The following is a 26,474-nucleotide window of genomic DNA, read 5'->3' as shown; positions in this document are numbered from 1 at the left end:
ATCAGGAGTGGAAGGGTAAGAGCTGACAGCAGTCACTGCCTAGTACTACAGTTTAGATTTCTACATTTTCCACACTCCGAGCATGCTTGGAGTGCAATCATGAATGTGCACATTGAAATGAATGGGGTAGAAAACACTGCTATTCAGGGGCGTAACTATAGAGGATGCAGGGGATGCGGTTGCACCCGGGCCCAGGAGCCTTTGGGGGCCCATAAGGCCTCTCTTCTCCATAGAGGGAACCCAGTACTATTTAGTAAAGCATTATAGTTGGGGGCCCTGTTACAAGTTTTGCATCGGGGCCCGGGAGCTTCAAGTTACACCTCTGCTCCTATTGGTAGTACTTCAAGCATTTATTAAAATTAAATAATTTAAAATGCAATTAAATTAATATCCAACACCAATTTTGTACAATGCCCATAGTTTTTGTCTTTTTACAAAGAAAATGATACCAATAAGAACAGGAGTCACATGACACAAATACAGCAGTTCTATTTTAATTTGCAATATTTTAGTTTCAGTAGAAGACTTTAGCTGAAGGCATTTTTGAGTTTCCGCTGATCCTAGCCATTACATGTGGATTGCAGCTGTCAGTCATAGCCTTGCTTTCAACACTGTGATACTCATATCCTACCATCTCCTTTCCCTATTGAGAAAGTCTCTTTTAATCTTGGCTTTCTATGAAAGCTAATATTTGGTGTAATTGGGAAATAAAAGCCATAAAATGTCTCTGCTATTCATTGGGATATGCACCTAATTAAAAGGATAATAAATTGACTTTGTTAGAAGAATTAGATAAATTCTGACTATGCTAAATTCCCTGCAGCATCACACTAGGAAATCTCAGCGCAAATATCATTTTATGTGAATCTCCCAGTCCAAAGAAACTCCTAGGGAAATGTTCTTCAGGCTCAGGACACACAGGTCTTTGTTGTAGGTGTAGGCCAGCTTTTTCTTCTTCTCTCCTGCAGTGAAATATAAGAAAGAATGGATACTACTGAAGGTTTTATACAATGAAAGAGATCATTCTAAAAAATGTTTACTATTCCTTACAACTATAGCATCTCACAATAAAAAATAAAGCAGTATATTATGTGCATAAAAAGTGATCCAAAAGTTGGAAAGAGTACAAATGAAAACTTCGACTCATCTTACAAAACATAAGCCCTCACACAGCTCTATTGACGTAATGTTAACACAAAAATATGGTTCTTTCATAAACAGTTTTTATCGTGTAAAAGTTGTAAAATGTAAAAAAATCTATAGAAATTTTGTATCTTCATAATCGAAGTAACCCACAGAATACAGTTAACATGTCATTTATACAGCATGGTAAAAACCATTAAAACTAAACAAGCCCTAAAAAATAATGGCAAAATTGTAGTTCAGGGTGTAATAAAATTAATAGAATAACAGGACTGGAATCCCAACTAGAACAGTACACTGCAATCATGTCATGCGGTGGTGTTTCAATTCTCCCTATATTCAACCACTTAGATGCTGTAGTCAGCATTAACCGTGGCATCTAAAGGGTTAAATGTCGTGAATCTGCGTTATCTTCTGGTTGCTGTGTAATACAGCTGGCATCCACTTTGTATAGAGTGAGCTTGACTCTCTGCAAGAATCCATATATCTTACCAGCTTCATGCACAATGACTTCAGATGGCGAATTCTTTAGACCCATCACATAAACATTTTCCAGGGTGGATTTCACTGGGTAGCAACCCATTTTGTCAGCAGTGCTAAAATGACAAGCAAAAACACAAAATAAAAACAAAACCTTTCTTTCTTTGAAGATATGTTAATCATAATTTAAAGAAATGGAAATTTTGCATATATTGTGTCATAAATATAACTGAGCATTAGAAATTCACTGTATATTATCACACAATGGTGGTCCTCATTGCACAGATGGTCATGCTGTAGATACCCCCCAAAAAATTATACATTGGATGATATATAATACTGTGCAAAAGTTTTAGGCAGGTATGGAAAAGAATGCTTTCAAAAATAGAAGTGTTAATATACCCTGTTTCCCTGAAAATAAGACAAACCCTGAAAATAAGTCACCGATGGTTGTCACAGAGACGGAATAAGTCTATAAATTATAGTATAGGGCCCGAATCACAGTTATAGACTAAAAATTACAAACTTTATTGGAAAATATCTAAAAAACATGGGCTGACACACACACGTTACATATAGACAAACAAAACATCCAAAATTATCACAAAAGGACGCCTCATCCTTAAAAAGGAAATAATTAGAGGCTGAAGATAATCGGTATTGCCAGAGGACAAATAGCGTTAGGACCTCTGTTTTATCAATCACAGGGGGGGGTTTTGGAAAGTGACTCAAACTGCTGTAAGGGCATAAAAATAGTGCCCACAGTAGAATGATAATTTTCGTAAGAAGTCACTTCCTACCAGAATTAGCCCCTATATGATAGAGAATAGAGCGCACAGCGTTCCATAAAATGGTCTAGGTATCATACACTACAAGAACAACAGTTCTCGCTTGCGCGATGTGTATAGCGCAATACGTGGTCATTCAATTGTAGTAGACTTGGCTCACAATATGGTCTAGGTATCATAGACTACATGAACAACAGTTCTCGCTTGCGCAAGGTATATGGCGCAAAGCGTGGTCATTCAGTTGTAGTAGACTCGGCTCGACGCGTTTCTCCACACGAATGTGGTTCATCAGGAGCACTTGGATTATTTTAAGAGGACAAAGACCGATCTGACTTTTTGCTGTCAGTATTTGTGATAGACAAGAGTTCGGTAAATATTAGAATAATGAGGAGCAATGATTTGGGAACAACAGGCAAACTGAATACTCTGCCAAAACGTATCTATGTCCCGGCAAATGGTTTATATTAAGATCCAAAATAGCCAGGATATCATAGTGTAGTTTTGTCCCTTAATTGAGGACAGTGGCAAGAGTAATGCAGTAGGCTAGATAGCCTCAAAAATTCTATCTTAGGAGAAAATTGTTTTTCTGCCAGAGGATAGATAGAGGTTAGAGTGGGTAACAAAGGGTTACTAAAAGAATTAAGACAGTCCCCCTGAGTAATAGGTAATAGAGTCTAGTAGCCCTTCTTTTTCCGATATGTCTGGGATGATGCAGACAATCCGGAGGGTCATAGACAGAGACAGAGGACAGCAATTCTACTAAATGCCCGATAGGCATAAGAGGAGTGCTATCTAGGCCTGTAGATAGTTTAGCCTAACAAAGCTTTCCCAAAGCCCCCAAAAAACATAAAGCAAATAAAGCAAAAAGATAAAGCCTGTGGCCCTGATGGTGAGCCACAGGAGTAGTGTGAGGCTGAATAGCAGTGTGCCCATATATTGCTAGACTGGGCCATCCCCTGGGAGGGGAATTCAGACACAGCCCAATCAATGAGGTCCGGGGAGTAGAGGGGCCGGACTAGGATCATTAAGTGCTCCAACTTAGAAGTTCAGCACTTGGGAGATTCCTATTATGAATAGACAGGTAGCGAATCAGTGCAGAGAGCTAAGAAGCGTCTCTGATCGCTTACCTGGAGTCCCGATTGTTGTGTAGTCTCCGGTGTAGCTCCGAGCGGCAGACCGGAAGTTCGCGCATGCGCGTGACGTCATCACGCATGCGTCGGTCGCCGGTAGCGTCAATACGCCGGTCATGTGATCCCAGAGTTGGTCACATGTATGGGAAGAAAGTCCCATTGCTGTTAAGGGCAAAGGAGCTTAGAGCACTGGCAGCTAGTACAGCCGTCAGTGCTGGAGAGCGACGAGAAGGAGCAAGCAGATTTTTTTATTATAGTTGATACAGAATATGTAAATCTACTTATTTAGCTTATAGATTAAGGTAATATAATCCAAAAAAAGTTGGGGATATCTTCGTGGATACATTGATAAATGAGAGTCAAATTAGAAAAATTCTGAGACTTCATATCGTAAACTATATCTGTGTATAATAGACAGACAAATATAAGTTCTCACAATAGAGAATAGAGTGGCTGTCAAAAAGCAGAGGCGGTTGAGCACATCAAAGATATGTCAGTGACAACAAGGACTTTTTTTCATGATTACAAAAAGCAATTAAAACATAAGCTTTCGTTAAGGCCTGATGGACTAAGGCTATTGAAACGAAAGATCCAGGAGGCTTCTTTTTGCAAAAGGCGTTGATCTATGTTCCCTCGTCTCCCGTGCGTGCGCAAAAGTTCAATGCCCTGAAATTTTAATAAGTGCGCATCGCCGTTATGTACCAACCACATGTGATCCGCTAGGGGGGTGGATTCGTGTCTTTCGATGTTCCCCACATGGCCAAGAATCCTCCGGCGAAATTCCTGGATTGTCTTGCCAATGTAGTTTTTTGGGCATGGACATGTGGCCATGTATATCACATTTCTGGTCTTACAATTAATAAAATCGTGACATTTGTATGTGCGATGGGAAACAGCACAGGTGAAGGAACTTGATTTCTGGATGAAGGGGCAAGCAGCACAAGAGTGACAGGGAAAAGTGCCTTTTGGACGATTCGATCCTAGCCAGGTGATTTTGGATTCGTCCGGTGGTAAATGGCTTTTGACCAAGTGGTCCTTTAAATTATGGCCTCGTCTGTATGTTATACAGGGTTTTTGGGAAATGTACTCACTGATATCATGATCATTTTTCAAAATGTCCCAATAGTGAGAAAGAATATCACGTATCTGGGGACAGGCTGTATCATATGTACCAATCACTCTTGGAGAGTGGTCGGTAGGACGTACTTTTGGTGTTAATAAGACGGTACGTTGTTGTTTGGACGCATATTGATAGGCCTGGAGAATTGTTTCCTCTGGGTACCCTCTTGAACTGAATCGTTTCATCAGTTTTTTGCTCTCTGAGAGAAATGTAGTTTCATCAGAGCAATTCCGACGTAACCGAAGAAATTGACCCTTCGGGATACCACGTTTTAAAGGGGTCGGATGGTAGCTCTGCCACCCCAATAGACTGTTGGTAGCAGTCTTCTTTCGATAAAGAGTGGATGCGATGGTACCATCCTCATTTTTGACAATCTGGATGTCAAGGAAGGGTAATGTCGTAGCACTAATCTCGCTAGTCACGCGTAGGTTTAAGGTGTTGGTATTTAGTGTCTCGACAAAGGTCGCAAAAGAAGAAGATGTACCCTTCCATAGGATGAGGATGTCATCAATGTAACGTAACCAGAGTACAATATTGTCAGACCACTGTGAGTTGTTGTATATGACCTTTTCCTCCCACCAGCCCAGGTACAGATTAGCATAAGATGGGGCACAAGGCGTCCCCATCGCTGTACCCCTGAGCTGGTGGAAGTACTCAGAGTCAAACACAAAATAATTGTGTTTAAGGATAAACTCCAGTAGGTTGACAACACACTGGTTATGACTTTCAAATTGCACACCTCTTTGCTGAAGGAAGAAAGATACTGCCGCCAGACCCCCCTCATGGGGGATTGAGCTATATAAAGCTTCAATGTCCAGTGATGCCAGTAGGACGTCTGATTCGATGGTGATACCTTCAAGAATCCTAAGAACGTCCATCGTATCTCTTACGTAAGATCGTAATGATAGAACGTAAGGACGTAGGATCTTGTCAACATAGATGCTGATGTTTTGGGTAAGATTACTAACCCCAGAAACAATCGGGCGTCCCTTGATTGGGTTCGTCCCCTTATGTATCTTCGGTAATGCGTAAAATGTCGCAATGGTGGGAGAAGAAGAATACATAAAGCGATATTCGTTGGTATCGATATTGCCATTGGTCAATTCATGTTGTAACAAGTCCCGTAATTGTGTCAAGAAACTAACCTATTCTTGACACAATTACGGGACTTGTTACAACATGAATTGACCAATGGCAATATCGATACCAACGAATATCGCTTTATGTATTCTTCTTCTCCCACCATTGCGACATTTTACGCATTACCGAAGATACATAAGGGGACGAACCCAATCAAGGGACGCCCGATTGTTTCTGGGGTTAGTAATCTTACCCAAAACATCAGCATCTATGTTGACAAGATCCTACGTCCTTACGTTCTATCATTACGATCTTACGTAAGAGATACGATGGACGTTCTTAGGATTCTTGAAGGTATCACCATCGAATCAGACGTCCTACTGGCATCACTGGACATTGAAGCTTTATATAGCTCAATCCCCCATGAGGGGGGTCTGGCGGCAGTATCTTTCTTCCTTCAGCAAAGAGGTGTGCAATTTGAAAGTCATAACCAGTGTGTTGTCAACCTACTGGAGTTTATCCTTAAACACAATTATTTTGTGTTTGACTCTGAGTACTTCCACCAGCTCAGGGGTACAGCGATGGGGACGCCTTGTGCCCCATCTTATGCTAATCTGTACCTGGGCTGGTGGGAGGAAAAGGTCATATACAACAACTCACAGTGGTCTGACAATATTGTACTCTGGTTACGTTACATTGATGACATCCTCATCCTATGGAAGGGTACATCTTCTTCTTTTGCGACCTTTGTCGAGACACTAAATACCAACACCTTAAACCTACGCGTGACTAGCGAGATTAGTGCTACGACATTACCCTTCCTTGACATCCAGATTGTCAAAAATGAGGATGGTACCATCGCATCCACTCTTTATCGAAAGAAGACTGCTACCAACAGTCTATTGGGGTGGCAGAGCTACCATCCGACCCCTTTAAAACGTGGTATCCCGAAGGGTCAATTTCTTCGGTTACGTCGGAATTGCTCTGATGAAACTACATTTCTCTCAGAGAGCAAAAAACTGATGAAACGATTCAGTTCAAGAGGGTACCCAGAGGAAACAATTCTCCAGGCCTATCAATATGCGTCCAAACAACAACGTACCGTCTTATTAACACCAAAAGTACGTCCTACCGACCACTCTCCAAGAGTGATTGGTACATATGATACAGCCTGTCCCCAGATACGTGATATTCTTTCTCACTATTGAGACATTTTGAAAAATGATCATGATATCAGTGAGTACATTTCCCAAAAACCCTGTATAACATACAGACGAGGCCATAATTTAAAGGACCACTTGGTCAAAAGCCATTTACCACCGGACGAATCCAAAATCACCTGGCTAGGATCGAATCGTCCAAAAGGCACTTTTCCCTGTCACTCTTGTGCTGCTTGCCCCTTCATCCAGAAATCAAGTTCCTTCACCTGTGCTGTTTCCCATCGCACATACAAATGTCACGATTTTATTAATTGTAAGACCAGAAATGTGATATACATGGCCACATGTCCATGCCCAAAAAACTACATTGGCAAGACAATCCAGGAATTTCGCCGGAGGATTCTTGGCCATGTGGGGAACATCGAAAGACACGAATCCACCCCCCTAGCGGATCACATGTGGTTGGTACATAACGGCGATGCGCACTTATTAAAATTTCAGGGCATTGAACTTTTGCGCACGCACGGGAGACGAGGGAACATAGATCAACGCCTTTTGCAAAAAGAAGCCTCCTGGATCTTTCGTTTCAATAGCCTTAGTCCATCAGGCCTTAACGAAAGCTTATGTTTTAATTGCTTTTTGTAATCATGAAAAAAAGTCCTTGTTGTCACTGACATATCTTTGATGTGCTCAACCGCCTCTGCTTTTTGACAGCCACTCTATTCTCTATTGTGAGAACTTATATTTGTCTGTCTATTATACACAGATATAGTTTACGATATGAAGTCTCAGAATTTTTCTAATTTGACTCTCATTTATCAATGTATCCACGAAGATATCCCCAACTTTTTTTGGATTATATTACCTTAATCTATAAGCTAAATAAGTAGATTTACATATTCTGTATCAACTATAATAAAAAAATCTGCTTGCTCCTTCTCGTCGCTCTCCAGCACTGACGGCTGTACTAGCTGCCAGTGCTCTAAGCTCCTTTGCCCTTAACAGCAATGGGACTTTCTTCCCATACATGTGACCAACTCTGGGATCACATGACCGGCGTATTGACGCTACCGGCGACCGACGCATGCGTGATGACGTCACGCGCATGCGCGAACTTCCGGTCTGCCGCTCGGAGCTACACCGGAGACTACACAACAATCGGGACTCCAGGTAAGCGATCAGAGACGCTTCTTAGCTCTCTGCACTGATTCGCTACCTGTCTATTCATAATAGGAATCTCCCAAGTGCTGAACTTCTAAGTTGGAGCACTTAATGATCCTAGTCCGGCCCCTCTACTCCCCGGACCTCATTGATTGGGCTGTGTCTGAATTCCCCTCCCAGGGGATGGCCCAGTCTAGCAATATATGGGCACACTGCTATTCAGCCTCACACTACTCCTGTGGCTCACCATCAGGGCCACAGGCTTTATCTTTTTGCTTTATTTGCTTTATGTTTTTTGGGGGCTTTGGGAAAGCTTTGTTAGGCTAAACTATCTACAGGCCTAGATAGCACTCCTCTTATGCCTATCGGGCATTTAGTAGAATTGCTGTCCTCTGTCTCTGTCTATGACCCTCCGGATTGTCTGCATCATCCCAGACATATCGGAAAAAGAAGGGCTACTAGACTCTATTACCTATTACTCAGGGGGACTGTCTTAATTCTTTTAGTAACCCTTTGTTACCCACTCTAACCTCTATCTATCCTCTGGCAGAAAAACAATTTTCTCCTAAGATAGAATTTTTGAGGCTATCTAGCCTACTGCATTACTCTTGCCACTGTCCTCAATTAAGGGACAAAACTACACTATGATATCCTGGCTATTTTGGATCTTAATATAAACCATTTGCCGGGACATAGATACGTTTTGGCAGAGTATTCAGTTTGCCTGTTGTTCCCAAATCATTGCTCCTCATTATTCTAATATTTACCGAACTCTTGTCTATCACAAATACTGACAGCAAAAAGTCAGATCGGTCTTTGTCCTCTTAAAATAATCCAAGTGCTCCTGATGAACCACATTCGTGTGGAGAAACGCGTCGAGCCGAGTCTACTACAACTGAATGACCACGCTTTGCGCCATATACCTTGCGCAAGCGAGAACTGTTGTTCATGTAGTCTATGATACCTAGACCATATTGTGAGCCAAGTCTACTACAATTGAATGACCACGTATTGCGCTATACACATCGCGCAAGCGAGAACTGTTGTTCTTGTAGTGTATGATACCTAGACCATTTTATGGAACGCTGTGCGCTCTATTCTCTATCATATAGGGGCTAATTCTGGTAGGAAGTGACTTCTTACGAAAATTATCATTCTACTGTGGGCACTATTTTTATGCCCTTACAGCAGTTTGAGTCACTTTCCAAAACCCCCCCCTGTGATTGATAAAACAGAGGTCCTAACGCTATTTGTCCTCTGGCAATACCGATTATCTTCAGCCTCTAATTATTTCCTTTTTAAGGATGAGGCGTCCTTTTGTGATAATTTTGGATGTTTTGTTTGTCTATATGTAACGTGTGTAAGTCACCGATGGGAACCACTGGTAATTAAAATATAACTTTTATTAAATTTTGTTAAAAATGCGCGATCAAAAAAACTATAAAGAATGTGTGCCTGTATTTTAGGACAGCACTGGTATCTTTTTGGTGCCTAAAGTACTTTATAGTTGTGTCCTTATCAAATTACTGACAATGGAAATAATTTACCAATCCTAGAACATATGTTCATTCAGTTGCAGCCAGTCATGCTGCTTACTACTTGCTGTGGCTCTACATAAATTTATGCATACTACCCTGATGAAGCAGCTAACTCTGTATTAGCTGCGGAAACGCGTTGGTAGAACCATGTTGTACTCTCAAAGGGGTCTCTTGTAGTTCGGTTGGACGTTATAATCTAAGTCCTGGCTGGCTATGATTATACCTATATACCTGTTAAGAAAATTGTAGATCAATGTATCAGTTAATTGTTCTTTTATTGGATTGTAAACTAAGAAAGATATAGCCTGTTGCTAGTATGAGTAGTTAAAGGGTTAAACGAAAACTTTTCTATACCATTACGGGGTAGACAGACAAGATAAGAATCTCCAGACTGCCTCCCTTGCATTCCTTTTCACTGAATTCATAACGGTCTCATTGTATGTTATAGTAGCGCCTTAAGAGGTGTAACTTATGTTAATCATTTTTATTTCAGCCTATTATGTATTGGAGGTATACACTTTTGCTGTGATGTCATTTATGCTATATATGCTCTGACCACCTTAGAATAAATTAGAAATCATCTGATATAGCTCAGGCTGATTGATGTGTTTCTCCTGGGCCCAGACTTCTGCACGGGATCTGGGACCGTCTTCTCTTTGATAAACACATAAATTCTCCTTACAATACCCTTATCCTTGAGAAGCTACAACAAAACAATGAACAGGAGCTAAATTGCCTCCACCCAATAACATTGGTGGGGCAGTCTCCAATACATCGCATAAGTCACTTGTTAATATACATCTAACGACCATAGCGATGCATTGGAGTTGAACAAGGGACTTTGAGGAATTTTTGTGGTTATTCAAATAGACAAATACACAATTACTTATACATAGCTCCTTTAATACTAAGATGGCAAACATCTATGTAGAGTGATATAGGGGTGGAGACATTTACACAGCAAACTAAGTGTAAACCTCCAATACCTCTATACTTTATTGTCCACCAAGGACTAATGAACTAATATAAGACATATATATCAAAGTGTTAAACAGAGCGCTTGATTATATAACAACAGCGCTGCACACAGAGATATATATATTGTCTTCTTTCGTGTCAAAAATTTTCAAATCTGACCGGATACCAATACACTTTGGGTTTGATTTCAGTAGGTTTGTGTTACGCTAACTTACAAACTACTGATTTTGGATCAAACCATACTGTTAGGAGTGATATATATATACTAAGATGGCAACAGGCAAATGATTGCCGTATGAGATTTCAACCTATGTCATACACTAGATATATCCTGAAAGGATTCTAGGATTGGTAAATTATTTCCATTGTCAGTAATTTGATAGGGACACAACTATAAAGTACTTTAGGCACCAAGAAGATACCAGTGCTGTCCTAAAATACAGGCACACATTTTGCATAGTTTTTTTGATCGCGCATTTTTAACAAAATTTAATAAAAGTTATATTTTAATTACCAGTTGTTCCCATCAGTGACTTAGTTCTGTGAGATATTAATTGGAATATTCGCCTGTTACGGTGATATAAACCCTGAAAATAAGACATAGCATGATTTTCAAGATTTTTTGAGGATGCAAAATGATTTTTCAGGCTTTCTGAGGATGCTTGAAATATAAGCCCTACTCCAAAATTAAGCCCTGCTAACAGTTAAATAAAAAAGTCAATTTAAAAAGTGTCCAGGCAGCTATACATGTAAAAAAGTTAAACCTTTTTGAACAAAAATTAATATAAGACACTGTCTTATTTTCGGGGAAACACGGGTAATTTATTTTGTCAATTAACAAAATGCAAAGTGAATGAACAAAAGAGAGATGTGAATCAAATCAGTATTTGATGTGACCACTGTTTGTCTTCAAAACAGTATTCATTCTTCTAGGTACACTTGCACAACAGTTTTTAAAGGAACTCGGCAGGGAGGTTTTGCCAATCATGTTGGAGAACTAACCACAGATCTTTTGTGGATGTCGGCTTACTTAAATCCATCAGTCTCTTCACATAATCCCAGACAGATTTGATGATGTTGAGATCAGAACTCTGTGGGACCATATCATCGCTTCAAGGACTTTCTGTACTTCTTTACTCTGAAGATCGTTCTTAATCACATTGGCTTTATGTTTAGGGTTGCAGAATAAATTTGCAGTATGATGGATAAATATCTGCCTGTATTCCTCAGCACTGAGAACACCATTAATCCTGATCAAATCCCCAACTCTATTTGCTGAAATGCAGCCCCAAACTTGCAAGGAAACTCCACCATGCTTCACTGTTGGCTGCAGACACTCATTATTGTACCGCTCTCCACCATGCTTCACTGCTGCCTGCAGACACTCATTATTGTACTGAACTCTACCATGCTTCACTGCTGCCTGCAGACACTAATTATTGTACTGCTCTCCACCATGCTTCACTGCTGCCTGCAGACACTCATTATTATAACAGTCTCCACCATGCTTCACTGCTGCCTGCAGACACTCATTATTGTACTGAACTCTACCATGCTTCACTGCTGCCTGCAGACACTCATTATTGTACTGCTCTCCACCATGCTTCATTGCTGCCTGCAGACACTCATTATTATAAGTCTCCACCATGCTTCACTGCTGCTGCAGTCACTGATTACTGTACTGCTCACCACCATGCTTCACTGTTACCTGCAGACACTCATTATTGTAAAGCTCTCCGGCCTTTCGGCAAACAAACTGTCTTCTGTTACAGCCAAATATTTGTAATTTTGACTTATCAGTCCAGAGCACGTACTACTATTTTTCTGCACCCCAATTTCTATGTTTTTGTTTCTTTGTTGAAGGTATGGCTTTTTGGCTGCAATTTTGCCCTGAAGATCAATTTTGGCCAGACTTCTCCAAACAGTAAATAGGTGTATGTTGGTCTCACTGGTTTCTGACAGTTCTGAGTGGATGACACTGCTGGACATCTTTTGATTTTGAAGGGAAGTAATTATAATGTGTCTTATCTGCTCCACTGTTTCCTATCCAACCGCTGCATCTACAGTTCTCAATGTTGTTGTTTCTTTGTGCTTCTTCAAAACAACTTGAACAGCACATTGTAAAACAAAAACTCTGCTTTGAAATCTTTTCCTGGGAGAGACCTTGCTGATGCAGTCTAACTCTACTTTTACATGGGATGCTTGTTGGACGCCCAACAGTCGTCCCAGCTATAATCACTCATCTGCCTTCACAAAGGAGTGATCATTGCTCACTGAATGGAGGTGGATCAGCGCAGAGATCACTCCTACAGCCTTTCTCTATTCACAGTTAACAGGCAGTCGTTCATAGATGAACAACTGCCAGCTTACACAGGCCAATCATCATTCGATTTTTATACCTGCATAAACTGAACAAGAGATGATAAGTAAATTGATTATTATTCGTCGTTCAGTCGCTGGCATAATTTACACTGAGTAATTATCCTCACTGTCATCCAGTGAGAATCTGAACGATTGTTCTGTGTAAAAGGGCCCTTACTTTTCCACACGAACCGTGTTTCCCTGAAAATAAGACCCTGTCTTATATTAACCGCCCACAGAAGATCCCTTCCTGGTTACGGAATTCATAAATCCTGCCTCCAGGAAGCGATGGCTGTGATTGGTTTTTAAACACTGCTCAGCAAATTAATCAATGCAGTGCTCGGTGAACCAATCACAGTTATCGCATTGTGGAGGCAGGACTTATGATTTGCCTGGGTCGCAGCATTGATTGGCCAATTCATAAATCCCACGTCCACAACGCAATGGCTGTGATTGGTTCTCAAGTGCTGCTCAGCCAGTCAATGCTGAAACAATCACAGCCATCGCTTCCTGGAGGCAGGATTTATGAGTCCCGTAACAAGGAAGCGATCTTCTGTGGACAGGCAAGGACTGCAGCAAGCGCGCTGGAGCTCCGGAGAGAGCAGCAGGAGGACCTGGACCGTGTCTGCTAGGTAATGTTTTCCTTTTTTATGTAATGCAGCTAGGGCTTATTTTCGGAGTAGGGCTTATATTTCAAGCCTCCCCAAAAATCAGGGTAGCTAAAAACTGTACAGGACTTCTATAAATCACAATTGTGTCAAAAGGAAGAGAATAAACATCCCCTAAGGCAATATTAGGGAATGTGACGTAAGCTTAGCCTTATATACTGGTTCCAAAGAATATAATCCCATTTAGATTTGATCATTCTCTTACCTTGAGCACAAAATATTTTTCTTAAATGTGAATCTTCTGTAGCTGAACATGCGCTCATGGAGATACTGAAAAGAGTGACCATCATCAATGTAGATTTCTCCCACAGCTGTGCCCTGTAAATGAATGCAACCTTCTATTACGTGGATATAGTAAAGGAAACCAAAAGTCTAGGATTTAGGTACAGATCTGTATAAAGCCCAGTTGAAGAATGGTGAAAAGAGCATTACTGGAACCAGTATGGTGACATGTTTTAAGGCAGAGAGCACCTTTCTCAAAAAAACTGAATTGTGAAATCCAAATAGGAAATATCAACACATGTAGTCCCAGCAAGAAAAGCCAACCCATTTGTAAAGCCATTAGTAGTCAGTCGGAGAAGGAATAAAATTTAGCCATGGGTTGCATGGAGAGCTATTCCCTTGGCTGTGATTTTTATTCTGATAAATGTCTGATGGCCGGGGGGGGGGCCTACCACAGGGACCCCTCGTGATCTTCAGACCGGAGCACCTATATGCCCCATGTGAATGCAGTGGTGGTGCGCATGCTAGACCAACACTCAATTCACTTTTATGGGACAGGCGGAGATCAATGTACTCGACAATCTCCCTTGGTCCCATAGAGGTGAATTAACTGCATTCCAGCATGCGCACCTCTGCTCTAAGTAATGATACATTTACATGGAACAACCATCGCTCCTGTGCTTTCAGTGAATGGAGGTGGAGTGCGCCGAGATCTCTTTCAGCCATCCACACCTATTCCCTGTGAACAGGCAGTCGTTCAAAATGAACGATTGCCTGTTTATACTGAGCGAGAAGTTGCTCACTAGTCATCTCATTTCAGTGAGCTGAAACAAAGACATGCAAATAAGGAAGATGGAAAAATACCTCTGCAGCGCCACCTATTGGATGGCAGCAATTCTTTGAATTAATGTGACTTTTTAAACATGTTTTAACAATGATTGGGAGTAGGAAACACATTTTTTGGGTGCTCTCCTTAAGGAGACACAACACCCCTCTTGACCCACATTACAGGCCGCTCTCTTTGGGGAGAGACTATGCCATTCCCTTACCCACTCACGCCCTAGGTGACTCCACACACTTTTTGGATGTTCTTCTTAAGGAATACGACACCCCTCTTGAAACAAAGACACTAATGATTAATGAGTGATGTATCACTTAGGGCCCCCCAGGTGCCATGTTTACACAGGACAACTATGGCTGAAAATAAAAATCACTTTTTAGAGTGATTTTTTATCCAATAGTTGGCCCATGTAAAAGCACCCTTAGTGCATTTAATAAATTGCCTAAAGCCCCATGTAGACACACTGATTGTCGCTCAAAATTTGCTCAAAAACAGCCTTTTGAACAAGAACTGTTCTGTCTAACGTGCGGCCATCGTGCAGATTTTTTTAACGATTCACTCATCGTTGTCTTTCAGCAAGCTATAAGACAACGATGAGCCTTGTCAGTGCCACGCGCTGAGTTCTAAGCGGGATACCGCTGCTACTATTGTTTTAGCTGGTATCCCGCTCGGAGAACACAGCAGGTGTATGCAGAAGACAAGCGGTCTAGCTGTCTTCTGCATACCCCGCTCGGAGCGCTCAGCTGTATACCAGCTGAGCGTTCCAAGAAGACAACAGCTGTATACAGAAGACAAGTGGCCCTGCTTGTCTTCTGCATACAGCGTGAGCCTTCACTTACAGACTTATGCAAAGTGAACACTCAACACTGTCATTCAAACTGCCGTTTGAGCGAATTTTGAGCGATCATCTTGCCATGTAAATGCACACAACGATTATCGCTCAAAAGATGTCTATTGAGTGAATTTTGAGCGATAATCGTTGTGTTTAAATGTGCCCTAAGTCTACAATGCCATTCCCACTAAAAATGATAACACTGACCTTACGATCTAATGCTATATGTAGCTCATATGGAGAATTATCCATCCAGCCTGTTGACTTGCCAATTGTTGTATATACAGGAATGATAGATCCTCCCCGTTGATAAACTGGAATCTGCATGAAATATAATGTAATTATATTATACAATCTACAAGGGTAGCCATGCTTACCATTTACCCCTTAAGGACGCGGCCCTTTTTTTGCATTTTCGTTTTTTCCTCTCCAGTTTTAAAACAACATAACTCTTTTATTTATCCATCAGTGTAGGTGTATAAGGGCGTGTTTTTGTGGGATGAATTGTATTTTTTAATGGTACTATTTAATGTACCATATAACGTACTGAAAAACTTTTAAAAAATTCTAAGTGGAGTGAAATAGAAAAAAAAAATTGCTGCTAACTTTGGAAGGGGTTTTATTTTTACCGTGTACACACTGGAAAAATAATGACATGGGTCAGTATGATTAAGACAATACCAATTTTATATTGTTTTTTTTGTTGTTTTTTGCTGTGCTACTTTTATAAAATAAAATATCTTTGGAAAAACAAAATTATTTTCTGAGGCCATCTTTTGACAACCATACCTTTTTTTTCCCGTCGACACAGTTGTGCGAGGGCTCATTTTTTGTGGGACATCTTGTAGTTTCTATTGGTACAATTTTGGAGCTCATATAACTTTTTGGTCGCTTTTTATTTTATTTTTTTCTTGTAGATGGTGTGACCAAAAAAAACGCAATTCTGATACTGTGTGTTTTTTTATTTCAGGCGACGTGCACAATGCACTTTAAAAAAAAATCCCTATAGGGGACTTAAACTTGCGATAGTTTGATTGCTCCTAAAGTCTAATGTAATACCATGGTATACCACGATCTGACAAGCAGTCTATTAAGCCATACCTGTGCCATGGCAGCACTGAGAGATTTCACAAGGCCCCAGGCTGCAATCACAACCAAACGGCAAATTGCGATCTCATCACCGGAGAGCAGTCCGAGACACCGGAAGACCGATTGGGGGATTTAAATGCTGCTGTCAGAACTGATAGAGGTGTTTACAGGGTTAATAGCTGCGATTTGTCAAACTGATATACAGTATGCCACCAGATTATATTCAGGCTGTTAAGTTACAACTACAACAATTCCCATAGCATTCTTGTAGAATATTCACATAAAGTGAATTCAGAAATATGCCCAATCTCCTCTCACCTCCTCTATTGTTACGTCCACTTTTTGTTTGTGGGAATCTCCAACACAACTGAAGTTTCGAAAGTCATACCAACGCTGTAGAAGAAACATAGTTAGTGGGATGAAAAAGCATACATTCATCAAGTGCACAAACACAAGTTGATCCAGAGGAAGGCAAAACAAAACCACCCATGAACTGCATAGAATAATTTGCCAAAGGATAGGAACATTGCTTTTTTAGCCCATATTGATGAACAGATAGTACATACTGTGCAAATCAAGGTCCTTTATTTAGTGTCTGTCTACTATTTTGCACAGTAAAGGAATAGAAGAAAAATCCTCATATCTTGGTTAAGTCATCAGCATCAAATTGGTGGGGTCCACCACTTCGGATCCCCATGATCAGCTGTTTAAAGAGACTGCAGCGCTCACATGAGCACCACGGCCTCTTCCTGGATTGACTTAGCCGTATAAAGGCTTGCTTCGTGCAGGAACAGTTCTTTTGGTACCATTTTGGGTTACATATAATTTATTGACTAATCTTGATACATTTTTAGGGAGGGATAAACAACAAGAAATCTGCCTTTTTTGCTTTTAACACCAAGTGTCATGCAATTTAACTTTATTATACGGATCGTTATGATTGTGGCAATAGCAAATATGTAGAAGACTAGGGAACATAAAGTAGCAATCATTTGATACCTTAGATGTCGTAGTTGCTACTGACCATGGTGTCTAAGATATAATACTGCGGGAATTAGTGTTATCTCCAAATCTGGCAGCTGTAGCAGAAGCAGGCTGTGTAATAAAGCCCCTCTCCTGCTTCTGATCTTGCAGGTGCACTGAAAGAATCTGAGAAACTACCACAATGAAAATGCAGAGTGGGAACTAACAATCGACTGTGACATACATTTTTCATCATTAGTAGTTAACAGGATTAACAGAAGACTATATATCTATATATCTACATTTATAAATATATATATATAAATATATATATATATATATATATATATATATATATATATATATATATATATATATATATATACACACACATACAACCCCGAAACAAAACTTGATAACTAAACATTACAACTAGGTGCAAGAAATAAGACTTGCATTTAGGGTTGTTTCACACACAGCTTTTTTTAGGGAAAAAAAGTTTCAATTTTTCAGCCGTAGCCAGAAGTACAAGGGGTAGACAAAAATATGGAAACACCATATTAAATTACATGGGACTTTTAAGTGGAGGTAATATGACACAGATGCTGCCGGGCAGATGTGAACATCTGCCCAAGCAACAAGGTTCCATTGGTCAGGGGTTTGAGCCACTCAGCTGCTATTACCAGTTGCTTCCAAAACCACGCAGAGCAGGGCAAGAGGTAAAGTAAACACAAATTTGTGGAAAAACTTCTCAGCCAAGCAGGGCTTAAAAGGGCAGCTCAGTGCTAATGATTAAAATCCCATGCATTTCATTTGGTGTTTCTATATTTCTGTCTACTCCCTGTAGATCCAGCAGGAAGGAGACATATCAATCCTTCCTATATATTTTGCATTCTTCAAGAATTCACTTCTGGCTTTGCCTCAATAAGATCCAAAAAAAAAAGGAGTTCTGTGTGGAGCCACCCTTAGGGCTCCTGCACATCGACAATTGCGATATGGCTGCATTTTTTAAAACATGAATGTCAACAGGACTTTCTAATGTTAAAAAACGCATCGCACAAAAATTGCAAGTTTGTGCCTTGCGATTTTTAACATTAGAAAGTCCTATTGACATTTGCAGTAAAAAAAACGCTGCGATACCGCGATCGCCAGTGTGCAGGAGCCCTTACAGACTAATTTCATTGTTGGTTTTGAGTGATATACCTCTCCAAGGCCAGGAAAGAGCACATCAATGGAAGTGACTCCAGAGTCTAAAACTGGGGCAACTAATAAAGCATTTCCTAGGAACAAAAATAATAGTTGTTACGTTTATATTGGGCAGTCCTCATTTTAACAAATGTCACTGTAATTTGTAGCACTAAATTTTGGACTCATTGAAACCAAGTAAATCAGTGACATAAAAGTGTAAAGTCGGCACTTGAAAGGGTTGTCTAGGACTTTTACTATTGATGACCTATTATCAGAATAGGTCATCAATAGTACATTGTCGGGGGTCCGCTGCTCGTCATCCCCACTGATCATCTGTTTGCCAGGCTGCCGTCACTGTGGACACAGCTGGAAGCGGATAGCACTGTCTGTATTGCAGTGGCCTGACCTGGTACTGAAGCACAGCACCTATTGAATTCAATGGCAGTTGTACTTGCAATACCTACCTGGGTCGCTGCAATACGGACAGTACTAACTACTTCCAGTGCTCTCCTCACTGACGGCATTCCTGAGAACAGCTGATTAGTTGGGATTATGAGTCACAGGCAAACCTGTTAAGCTAAACTAGGTTGCATTCACACAAGCGATTTTCACGAACGATATCTGACTGATTTTTTTGTGCTCCCATAGGGGATAATGGGCGATTCTTAAACAGAATCGATCAAAAATTGGACATGCTGCGATCCTTTTATCTTGGACTATTGGACTGAGAGAAAAATCACTCCTGTGAATGAAAATTTAAATTAATGTGTTCTTTTCACACGCAATATCTGACCATATCACAATAGGCTGTAAAAATTGACTGTGTCAATGCACCCATATTTAAATCTGTTTATTCACATGAGCGATCTTTCTCTCGGACTGATATAGACCAATCGCAGAATGTCCTATTTTTGGGCAATTCTGTTTAAGAATCAACCATTATTTCCTATAAGAACAGCAAAAAAAATTGCATGCATATGTACATGCCTGTTTCATGTGATTGCAATGTTCTATTTTTTTACTATTGAAATAACGTGAAAAATGCGTATGAAAATCGTACATGCAGCTATGCAATGTGTTTTTCTTGCAAGAATCACAGCTTTGCAAGTACAAAATCAATATCGCACTCGCCCCAGTGAAAGCAGTCTTACACTTTAGATATCTATTCCTTCTGACTCCACCATAAATATGCCAAGCTGGGCAATGCTTGTTTTCTCAATGGTGCAGTGGGCACTTGTAACCAGGCGTAGCTCTCATAGACTATAAAAAGACTGCCGCCTGCAATTATGAGTGCCGGTCATTAGACAGGGTTAGACATAGCTCTGCTCACCATGTGTTGTGGCGCTGAAAGCAAGTGCCTGATCAGCTGATCAGCCTGGGTCCTGAGCGGCGGACCACAGCCTATCAACAATCCTGAGGATAGGTCAGCAATAATAATTACCTGAAACACCCCTTGAATTTCTTGGCTGGCTTGAAAAGTTTTTGTTGAAGTCAGCTGAGTTAGTATTTATTTACAGTATTGTACAAATGTTTTAGGCCTCATGACCATGGGCAAAGCTGAATTGTGGAATCCGCCTGGATGATCCGCAGTTCAGTATGTTTATAGACATGCCTTTGGCATCCGCAGGTAATTAAATACTTGTGAATCGCAAACACAGGGATAAAAATCACAGCATGCTCCATTTTCTGTGGTTTTCCTGCACGGACAGCTTTCATTGAAGTCAATGGAAGCCGCCCGCTCTGTGGCACAGACGCAGCTGACACTGCGTCCATCCTGCGGATCCGCGTAAAGCAGGAAACTTGAAAAAAAGCACAGCACAGCACGTACCGAGCACATCCGCCGTGCAGAAGTAAGAAGATCTGGCCGCGACGGAGGAGAGCCCCGCTGCGTCCAGACAGATGAGTAAAATGCATTTTTGGCCTCATGGTTGCGGGCATGGCTTGAAACCGCTGTGGGATTCTTTCCCCGGAATCCATTCGTGCCCGTGGACATGAGGCCTTAGGCAGGTATGGAAATTATGCAGCAAAGAAAGAATTTTTTTCAAAAATAAAAAGACATCTGATTGGCTCCAAAGTTATTCTGCAGCAGGACAACACCCCCAAACATACAGCCAATGTCATTAAAGGGGTTGTACCAAGATTGCAAGTTATTCCCTATCCTTAGAATAACTTACTGATAGGTCGATACTGCAGAGACCCCCGCTGATCTTGAGGGTGCCCTGTCCCTCGCCCTCCTCACTTTCAATGGGGCTGCTTGGATATTTCCGTCAGCTCCATTGAAATAAATGGAACGTTGACCATATATATTTGAGCAGCGCTCTCTTCATGCTGATGTCACTGCTGGGGAAGAAGCAGCCATTGCAATGGCAGACAGAACAGGGCACAGGAGTACTGTTATGGAGATCAGGGGGGGTTTCAGCAGTCCTAGAAGTGATAATATGGCCCTCACAGAGCCCTGATCTCAAAATCATTGAGTCTACATCTCTAAAAGATCTGTAATTAGTTCTTTAATATGTCTGAAGAAACATCCTGCGAGTTCCTTCACAAACTGTGTCCAAGTGTACCGAGAAGAATTGATGCTGTTTTGAAGGCAAAGGGTGGTCACAAATTTGATTTAGATTCCTCTTTTGTTCATGCACTTTGCATTTTGTTGTTATTTGAAAAACAAACTATTAATACTTCTATTTTTGAAAGTATTCTACATGCACTCGGACGTGTTTTTTATGTTTGAAAATCGGACCCTGCTTTCTATACTGGGAAAGATCTTTGAACAAATTATTAAGCTGCATGTATGCAAGTGCTTTGATGAGAATGAAACAATTAACCAGAGCCAGCATGGGTTTGTAATAAATAAGTTATGCCAGACTAATCTTATTTCCTTCTATGACAGAATCACCAACTGGGTTGATCAGGGAAATGCAGTGGATATAGTATATCTTGACTTTAGTAAAGCATGTGACAAAGTATCTCATACCATACTTATTGAAAAAATGACCAAATATGGGATTGACCAGGCAACTGTTATGTGGATTCACAATTGGCTGAGTGATGGTACTCAAAGAGTGGTCATAAATGGCTGCACATCCAAGTGGAAGAATGTATCTAGTGGGGTACCACAAGGCTCTGCCCTAGGCCCAGTGTTGTTCAACATTTTTATTAATGATCTGGAGAAGGGAATGCATGGAAAACTGAAAAAAATTGCCGATGACACAACGCTAGGAGGGACAGCTGACACTATGGAAGAGAGAGATGATTCAAAAAGATCTAGACAAGTTTTTGTTCATTTGTGTGGCACATGCATATTCCATAGAATGGATCTGAACCTAGGCCCTCAGTGCCATGGTACTGGCCACCAGATCACAGTGCCATCCAGATCTTTGCAGCTGAGTACTCCCAAGTATTCCATTTGCCATTGCTTCTACACCATATGTAATAACCAACTTTCTACCTTTTTATTCACACCATATTCGCAATTAAGCCATAGAATATCTGATGATACTCCTTTGAATATTTTTTTGAGCTTGGACTAACTACAATGTGCTTCAAATGGAAACCTTTTAGTTGCATTGTCTATGTTATGAGTAAGGACCTAGGACCTAACATCAGTTATTTCCCCAATGTATTTTCTTGTTCAAATAAAGCCAAGGACTTTATTATTTACAAGAGACTGCTGGACACTTTCTTGTATGAATGGTGAGAACAATAGGGGCAGGCATGGTGGGGGATGTAGGATTTTACGTTGCAGCTTGATTATATCTGATGTATAAAGAAACGGAGACTGGCTTATGTAAAGCAGTTTTATTGTTCAGACAAAGATGTTTGATGATAACAGTGAAGCCAATGGTTTTATGTGAAATATCTCTGTTAAAACAAAATAAAATACTTTTTGCACCTTAACTTAGGGGCAGGGTTTGTGCCCAAATTTTGAGCAAAAACCAAACCAAAAAGGCCAGTTTTTACCTAAAGGGTCACTTTAATAGCCTATAGTTGTAGTATAATATAGTTAAAGTATATGAACATCATAGAGGGAAGCCTCACATTTGGACCCCCCATCAGCCAGAATGGAGACTTCTTTACAGCAAGACAAGATCTGAAAACCCGTTAATTTCCATTTTATGTAAGTTATGATGTGTATTATGCTTTTCTTTATGAAATTTTCAACAGGCAGATTACACATTCTATATCCAGTTACATTTGCATCCAGTATCAGCACTTAATTTAAGTTTTTCTTACAGCTGCATTAACATTAGCTACAAGTCACTAAAACAGCATTTCTAGTCATAGGTGTCTCACCTAACATGTATTGCTCATCTATTCCAAAAGTTTCAGGATACTTGGGAAATTCAACCCACAAAGGCCTAAACAAGAAAAGAAAATATTATAGACTCATTTTTATACCTCATGAGCAAAACAAGAACTAAAGTATATACATTCTTTTTGATCCATCTGCCATCTAAAACTGACTGACAGCAAGGAACATTTACCAATAGTGTCATAATAAAGTCATACGAAGCGATACAAAAAGTCACACATTACATAATATATTTGGTAAAAGTCACAGCATAATAGACACAATTATGCTACCTTTATTGGTGTCATAAATGAACACCAGTATTTTTCATCAAAAATGTTGTAACTCAATAAATTTGGCATTCTTCAGCCATGCCCTTTTATGCATCTTTTTTCAAATCTGATGTACACAGTGAAGAAGGTTAAAAATGAAGCATGACATTCATAATCAATGCACATGCCACTTTCTTACACACTCCACTTTTCCAGAGGGTTTTTTATATGACTATGATACACTATCTGGCCCAAAGTATATGGATACATAGTAACATGGTATGTAAGGTGAGAAAAGTCATCCACCCATCCAGTTCAGTGTCTATTATCCTGCAATGTTGATCCAGAAGAAAGCAAAAAAAATAAAACCCATCAGGTAGTCAATTTTCCTCATTTTTCAGAATAAAATTCCTTCCCTACTCCAAGTCTGGCAATCAGAATAATCCCTGGATCGCCGACCCTTCTGAAGTAATCATTGACTTGTTGTAGTCTTATTGCATTGAAGACAAGTGTACAGGCCCCTCTTGTACTCTTTTAGTGAGTTCCCTGTCGCCAAGTGCTACATCGTCATTTAATCTTTTTGTGGACTTCCAGGTGCAACAGCTGTTGTACCATTTATCTGCACCTAATCATGGTAGCATAGTATGTTAGGCTGAAAGAAGACAGTGTTCATCTAGTTCAGCCTGTTTCAACATCCCCCCACCCCCTTGTTGATCCAGAAGAAGGCAAAAAAAAAAAAGAGGAAGAAGCTAGTTTAGCCCATTTGGGGGGAAAAAAAATCCTTCCGACTCCATAATGGCAGTCAATATAATCCCTGGATTAACGTTTGAAAGTTTCTACCTGACTCCAAGACCGGGGCCAACAACCTCACTGATTATTTAATATCTATATCCTTTAATATCATAGCGTTTTAAAAAGACATCAAGTCCCCTCTTAAACTCCTGTATTGATTTTGCTATCACCATATCCTCTGGCAGAGTTCCACAGTCTCTGTGCTCTTACAGTAAAGAACCCCCTTCTATGTTGGTGTAGAAACCTTCATTCCTCTAGATGTAGAGGGCGCCCCCTTGTTACAGTCACAGTCCTGAGTATAAATAGATGATGGGAGAGATCTCTGTATTGTTCCCCAATGTATTTATACCTAGTTATTAGGTCGTCCTTCAGATGCCTTTTTTTCTAAACTAAATAACGCCAATTTTGATTACTTCTCTGGATATTGTAGACTGCCCATTGCTTTTATTACTTTTGTTAACCCTCTTTGAACCTGCTCAATTTCTGATATGACCTTCCTGAGTACTAGTGTCCAAAACATGTATTTCCCTACTCATGTGCTTAACTATACACTTATCAATGTTAAACCTCATTTACCACTTTTCTGGCCAAGCCCCGAGATTATCCCCATCCATTTGCGGCTGTATACTGTCCTCTTCTGTTAACCACTTTACATAGTTTCATACACCTATATGAGTTGGTGGACAGCCCATTCCATAACAACAGGCATTCATACTGAATTGGGGTTCTGTTCTGCAGCTATAACAGACTCCAATCTTCTAGGAAGGCGTTCCACAAGATTTTTAAATGTGTCTTTGGGAATATGTGCAAATTTAGCCGAAAAAGCATTTGTGAGATTCTGCACTGAGCAGAAGTTCTCAACTTGAATGTGGGGCACAATGAGGTTCAGAGGAAATAGTGAAAATAAGGTGTCATTGGTAAATTATTTCATATTTCCACACAAACACGGCTCCATATTTTAACTTGATTAGAAAACTCCTTTAATTTACTTAAAAAAAAGATCCTTCAGTCAAATGGCATCCCTAAACACCCTTACGGTGGAACAAGAACTGAAAGTAAATCTGTCACGTCCCCACAGGCCCATGAACTAAGTTATGGTGCTGTTAGGGAATGTGACATTGAGCTGGGTGGGGTATTTTGTATACTTACCTGCTCCCTGGTTCCTGCAGTCCCCGTTGCTGAAGATCGTGCCGGCAATGCAAATCCAATTCTTTTCACAATGCTGTGCACATGCTCATCTATACAGATACAGTATAATTGGTATCACTGCTTCCATAATGACAGAAATGTATAAAAATTGTCACATTATTTGCCCATATCTGCAAAGGGGTAACATGCCAAAGAATGTCTTAGAAAGGTTGAAAAAAAACCGAAAGATGAAAAAATCAACCTCACCTCATCACTGGCTCAGCAAATATGTGTGCACGATAGAACAAATGGTACCAAAAAGGAAGCAGAGCATAGCGTTCCTTTATTGCTCTCCTGATTATAGAAGTGTTGTCTTCACCAAATAGCCAAGGCTCTCTGCGCTGTGTGTCCTGCATTGCATGACCGCGAAAAAAGGGTTGGAAAGAGCCGACCTGGTACCATCGGACAAGGAGCTCAGTGTCTGGGTCTCCGACAAAGCCTCCAACATCAGCTGGAATACAACAATGGAAAAAGAATCTTATACACATATTTCTATTGTTGAGGACTGTTGTGTCCTTCTGCATTTATTCGGCAAGAATAGAAATATTCTGATTTACACCATCAGAATATTTAGGACTTTTTTGGTAAGATAATTAAAACTTTACAATACTCTACCACAAGCTATAGTTATGGCAAAAACAATAAAAGAACTTTTTTAAAAAAGGGCTAGACATTTCTATGACAACTGATGGTCGAGTTGGAACTTACCTCAAAAACATGAAGTTTTTTCTGATAAATTCCATGTGAAACCGACAGAAAAAAAAAGTATCATGGTCTATGGGATACCTTGGCACAGAATTCACGCTATATATCCAAAATACTTCTTTTTTTAAGCAATCTGTTCTTCAACAGGTTTTCCAAGACATAAAAAGTATTACAGGCTTAAAATGAATCAACATTGAATACTCACTTATCCTGGCGGCATCCCATCCAGCATTGCAGCCCCAGTACCCGCTACATGGGGCCTGAACGAAGCAGTGAGTGGGTGGTCACGTGCCGTTCATTGTGCATGTGTCCACACAGCCACTCACAGGCTTCAGCGGTGATTCTTCTATGGCTGCTAAAGCCTGTGAGTGGCTGAGCAGTCATGTGCAGAATGTACGGCATTTGACGCTTCTCCTAGGTTTTGTGAGCACTAGGTAAGCATTCAATTTTGATTTTAAGCCAGTTTAATTTTTCTTTAAGTCGT

The 26,474-nt window shown here is 40.4% G+C and overlaps 1 protein-coding gene across 5 annotated transcripts in view; it reads right to left on the bottom strand.

Moving 5' to 3' along the window:
* Nucleotides 1-478: 478 nt before the first annotated feature.
* The window catches only part of GANC (glucosidase alpha, neutral C), a 104,505-nt gene continuing 78,509 nt past the window's right edge, over nucleotides 479-26,474 (bottom strand). For 4 of the 5 annotated variants that reach the window (XM_066608546.1, XM_066608543.1, XM_066608545.1 and 1 more), the window contains 8 exons: nucleotides 25,493-25,736; nucleotides 23,036-23,100; nucleotides 18,758-18,834; nucleotides 16,910-16,984; nucleotides 15,710-15,823; nucleotides 13,813-13,925; nucleotides 1,636-1,739; nucleotides 479-962 (listed from right to left, as the gene is read on the bottom strand). In XM_066608546.1, the coding sequence (XP_066464643.1) occupies nucleotides 853-962; nucleotides 1,636-1,739; nucleotides 13,813-13,925; nucleotides 15,710-15,823; nucleotides 16,910-16,984; nucleotides 18,758-18,834; nucleotides 23,036-23,100; nucleotides 25,493-25,736 (902 nt within the window). In that variant the 3' untranslated portion in view covers nucleotides 479-852. Of the gene's footprint in view, nucleotides 963-1,635; nucleotides 1,740-13,812; nucleotides 13,926-15,709; nucleotides 15,824-16,909; nucleotides 16,985-17,590; nucleotides 17,741-18,757; nucleotides 18,835-23,035; nucleotides 23,101-25,492; nucleotides 25,737-26,474 lie in introns of those variants that run through there. The other variant, XR_010793222.1, reaches the window with a different exon arrangement.

This window comes from Eleutherodactylus coqui, chromosome 6 (genome assembly GCF_035609145.1).
Source record: "Eleutherodactylus coqui strain aEleCoq1 chromosome 6, aEleCoq1.hap1, whole genome shotgun sequence".
Classification (NCBI taxonomy): Eukaryota; Metazoa; Chordata; class Amphibia; order Anura; family Eleutherodactylidae; genus Eleutherodactylus; species Eleutherodactylus coqui.
The sequence above is the reverse complement of the archived record's forward strand: the minus strand, read 5'-3'. Positions and strand labels throughout refer to the sequence as shown.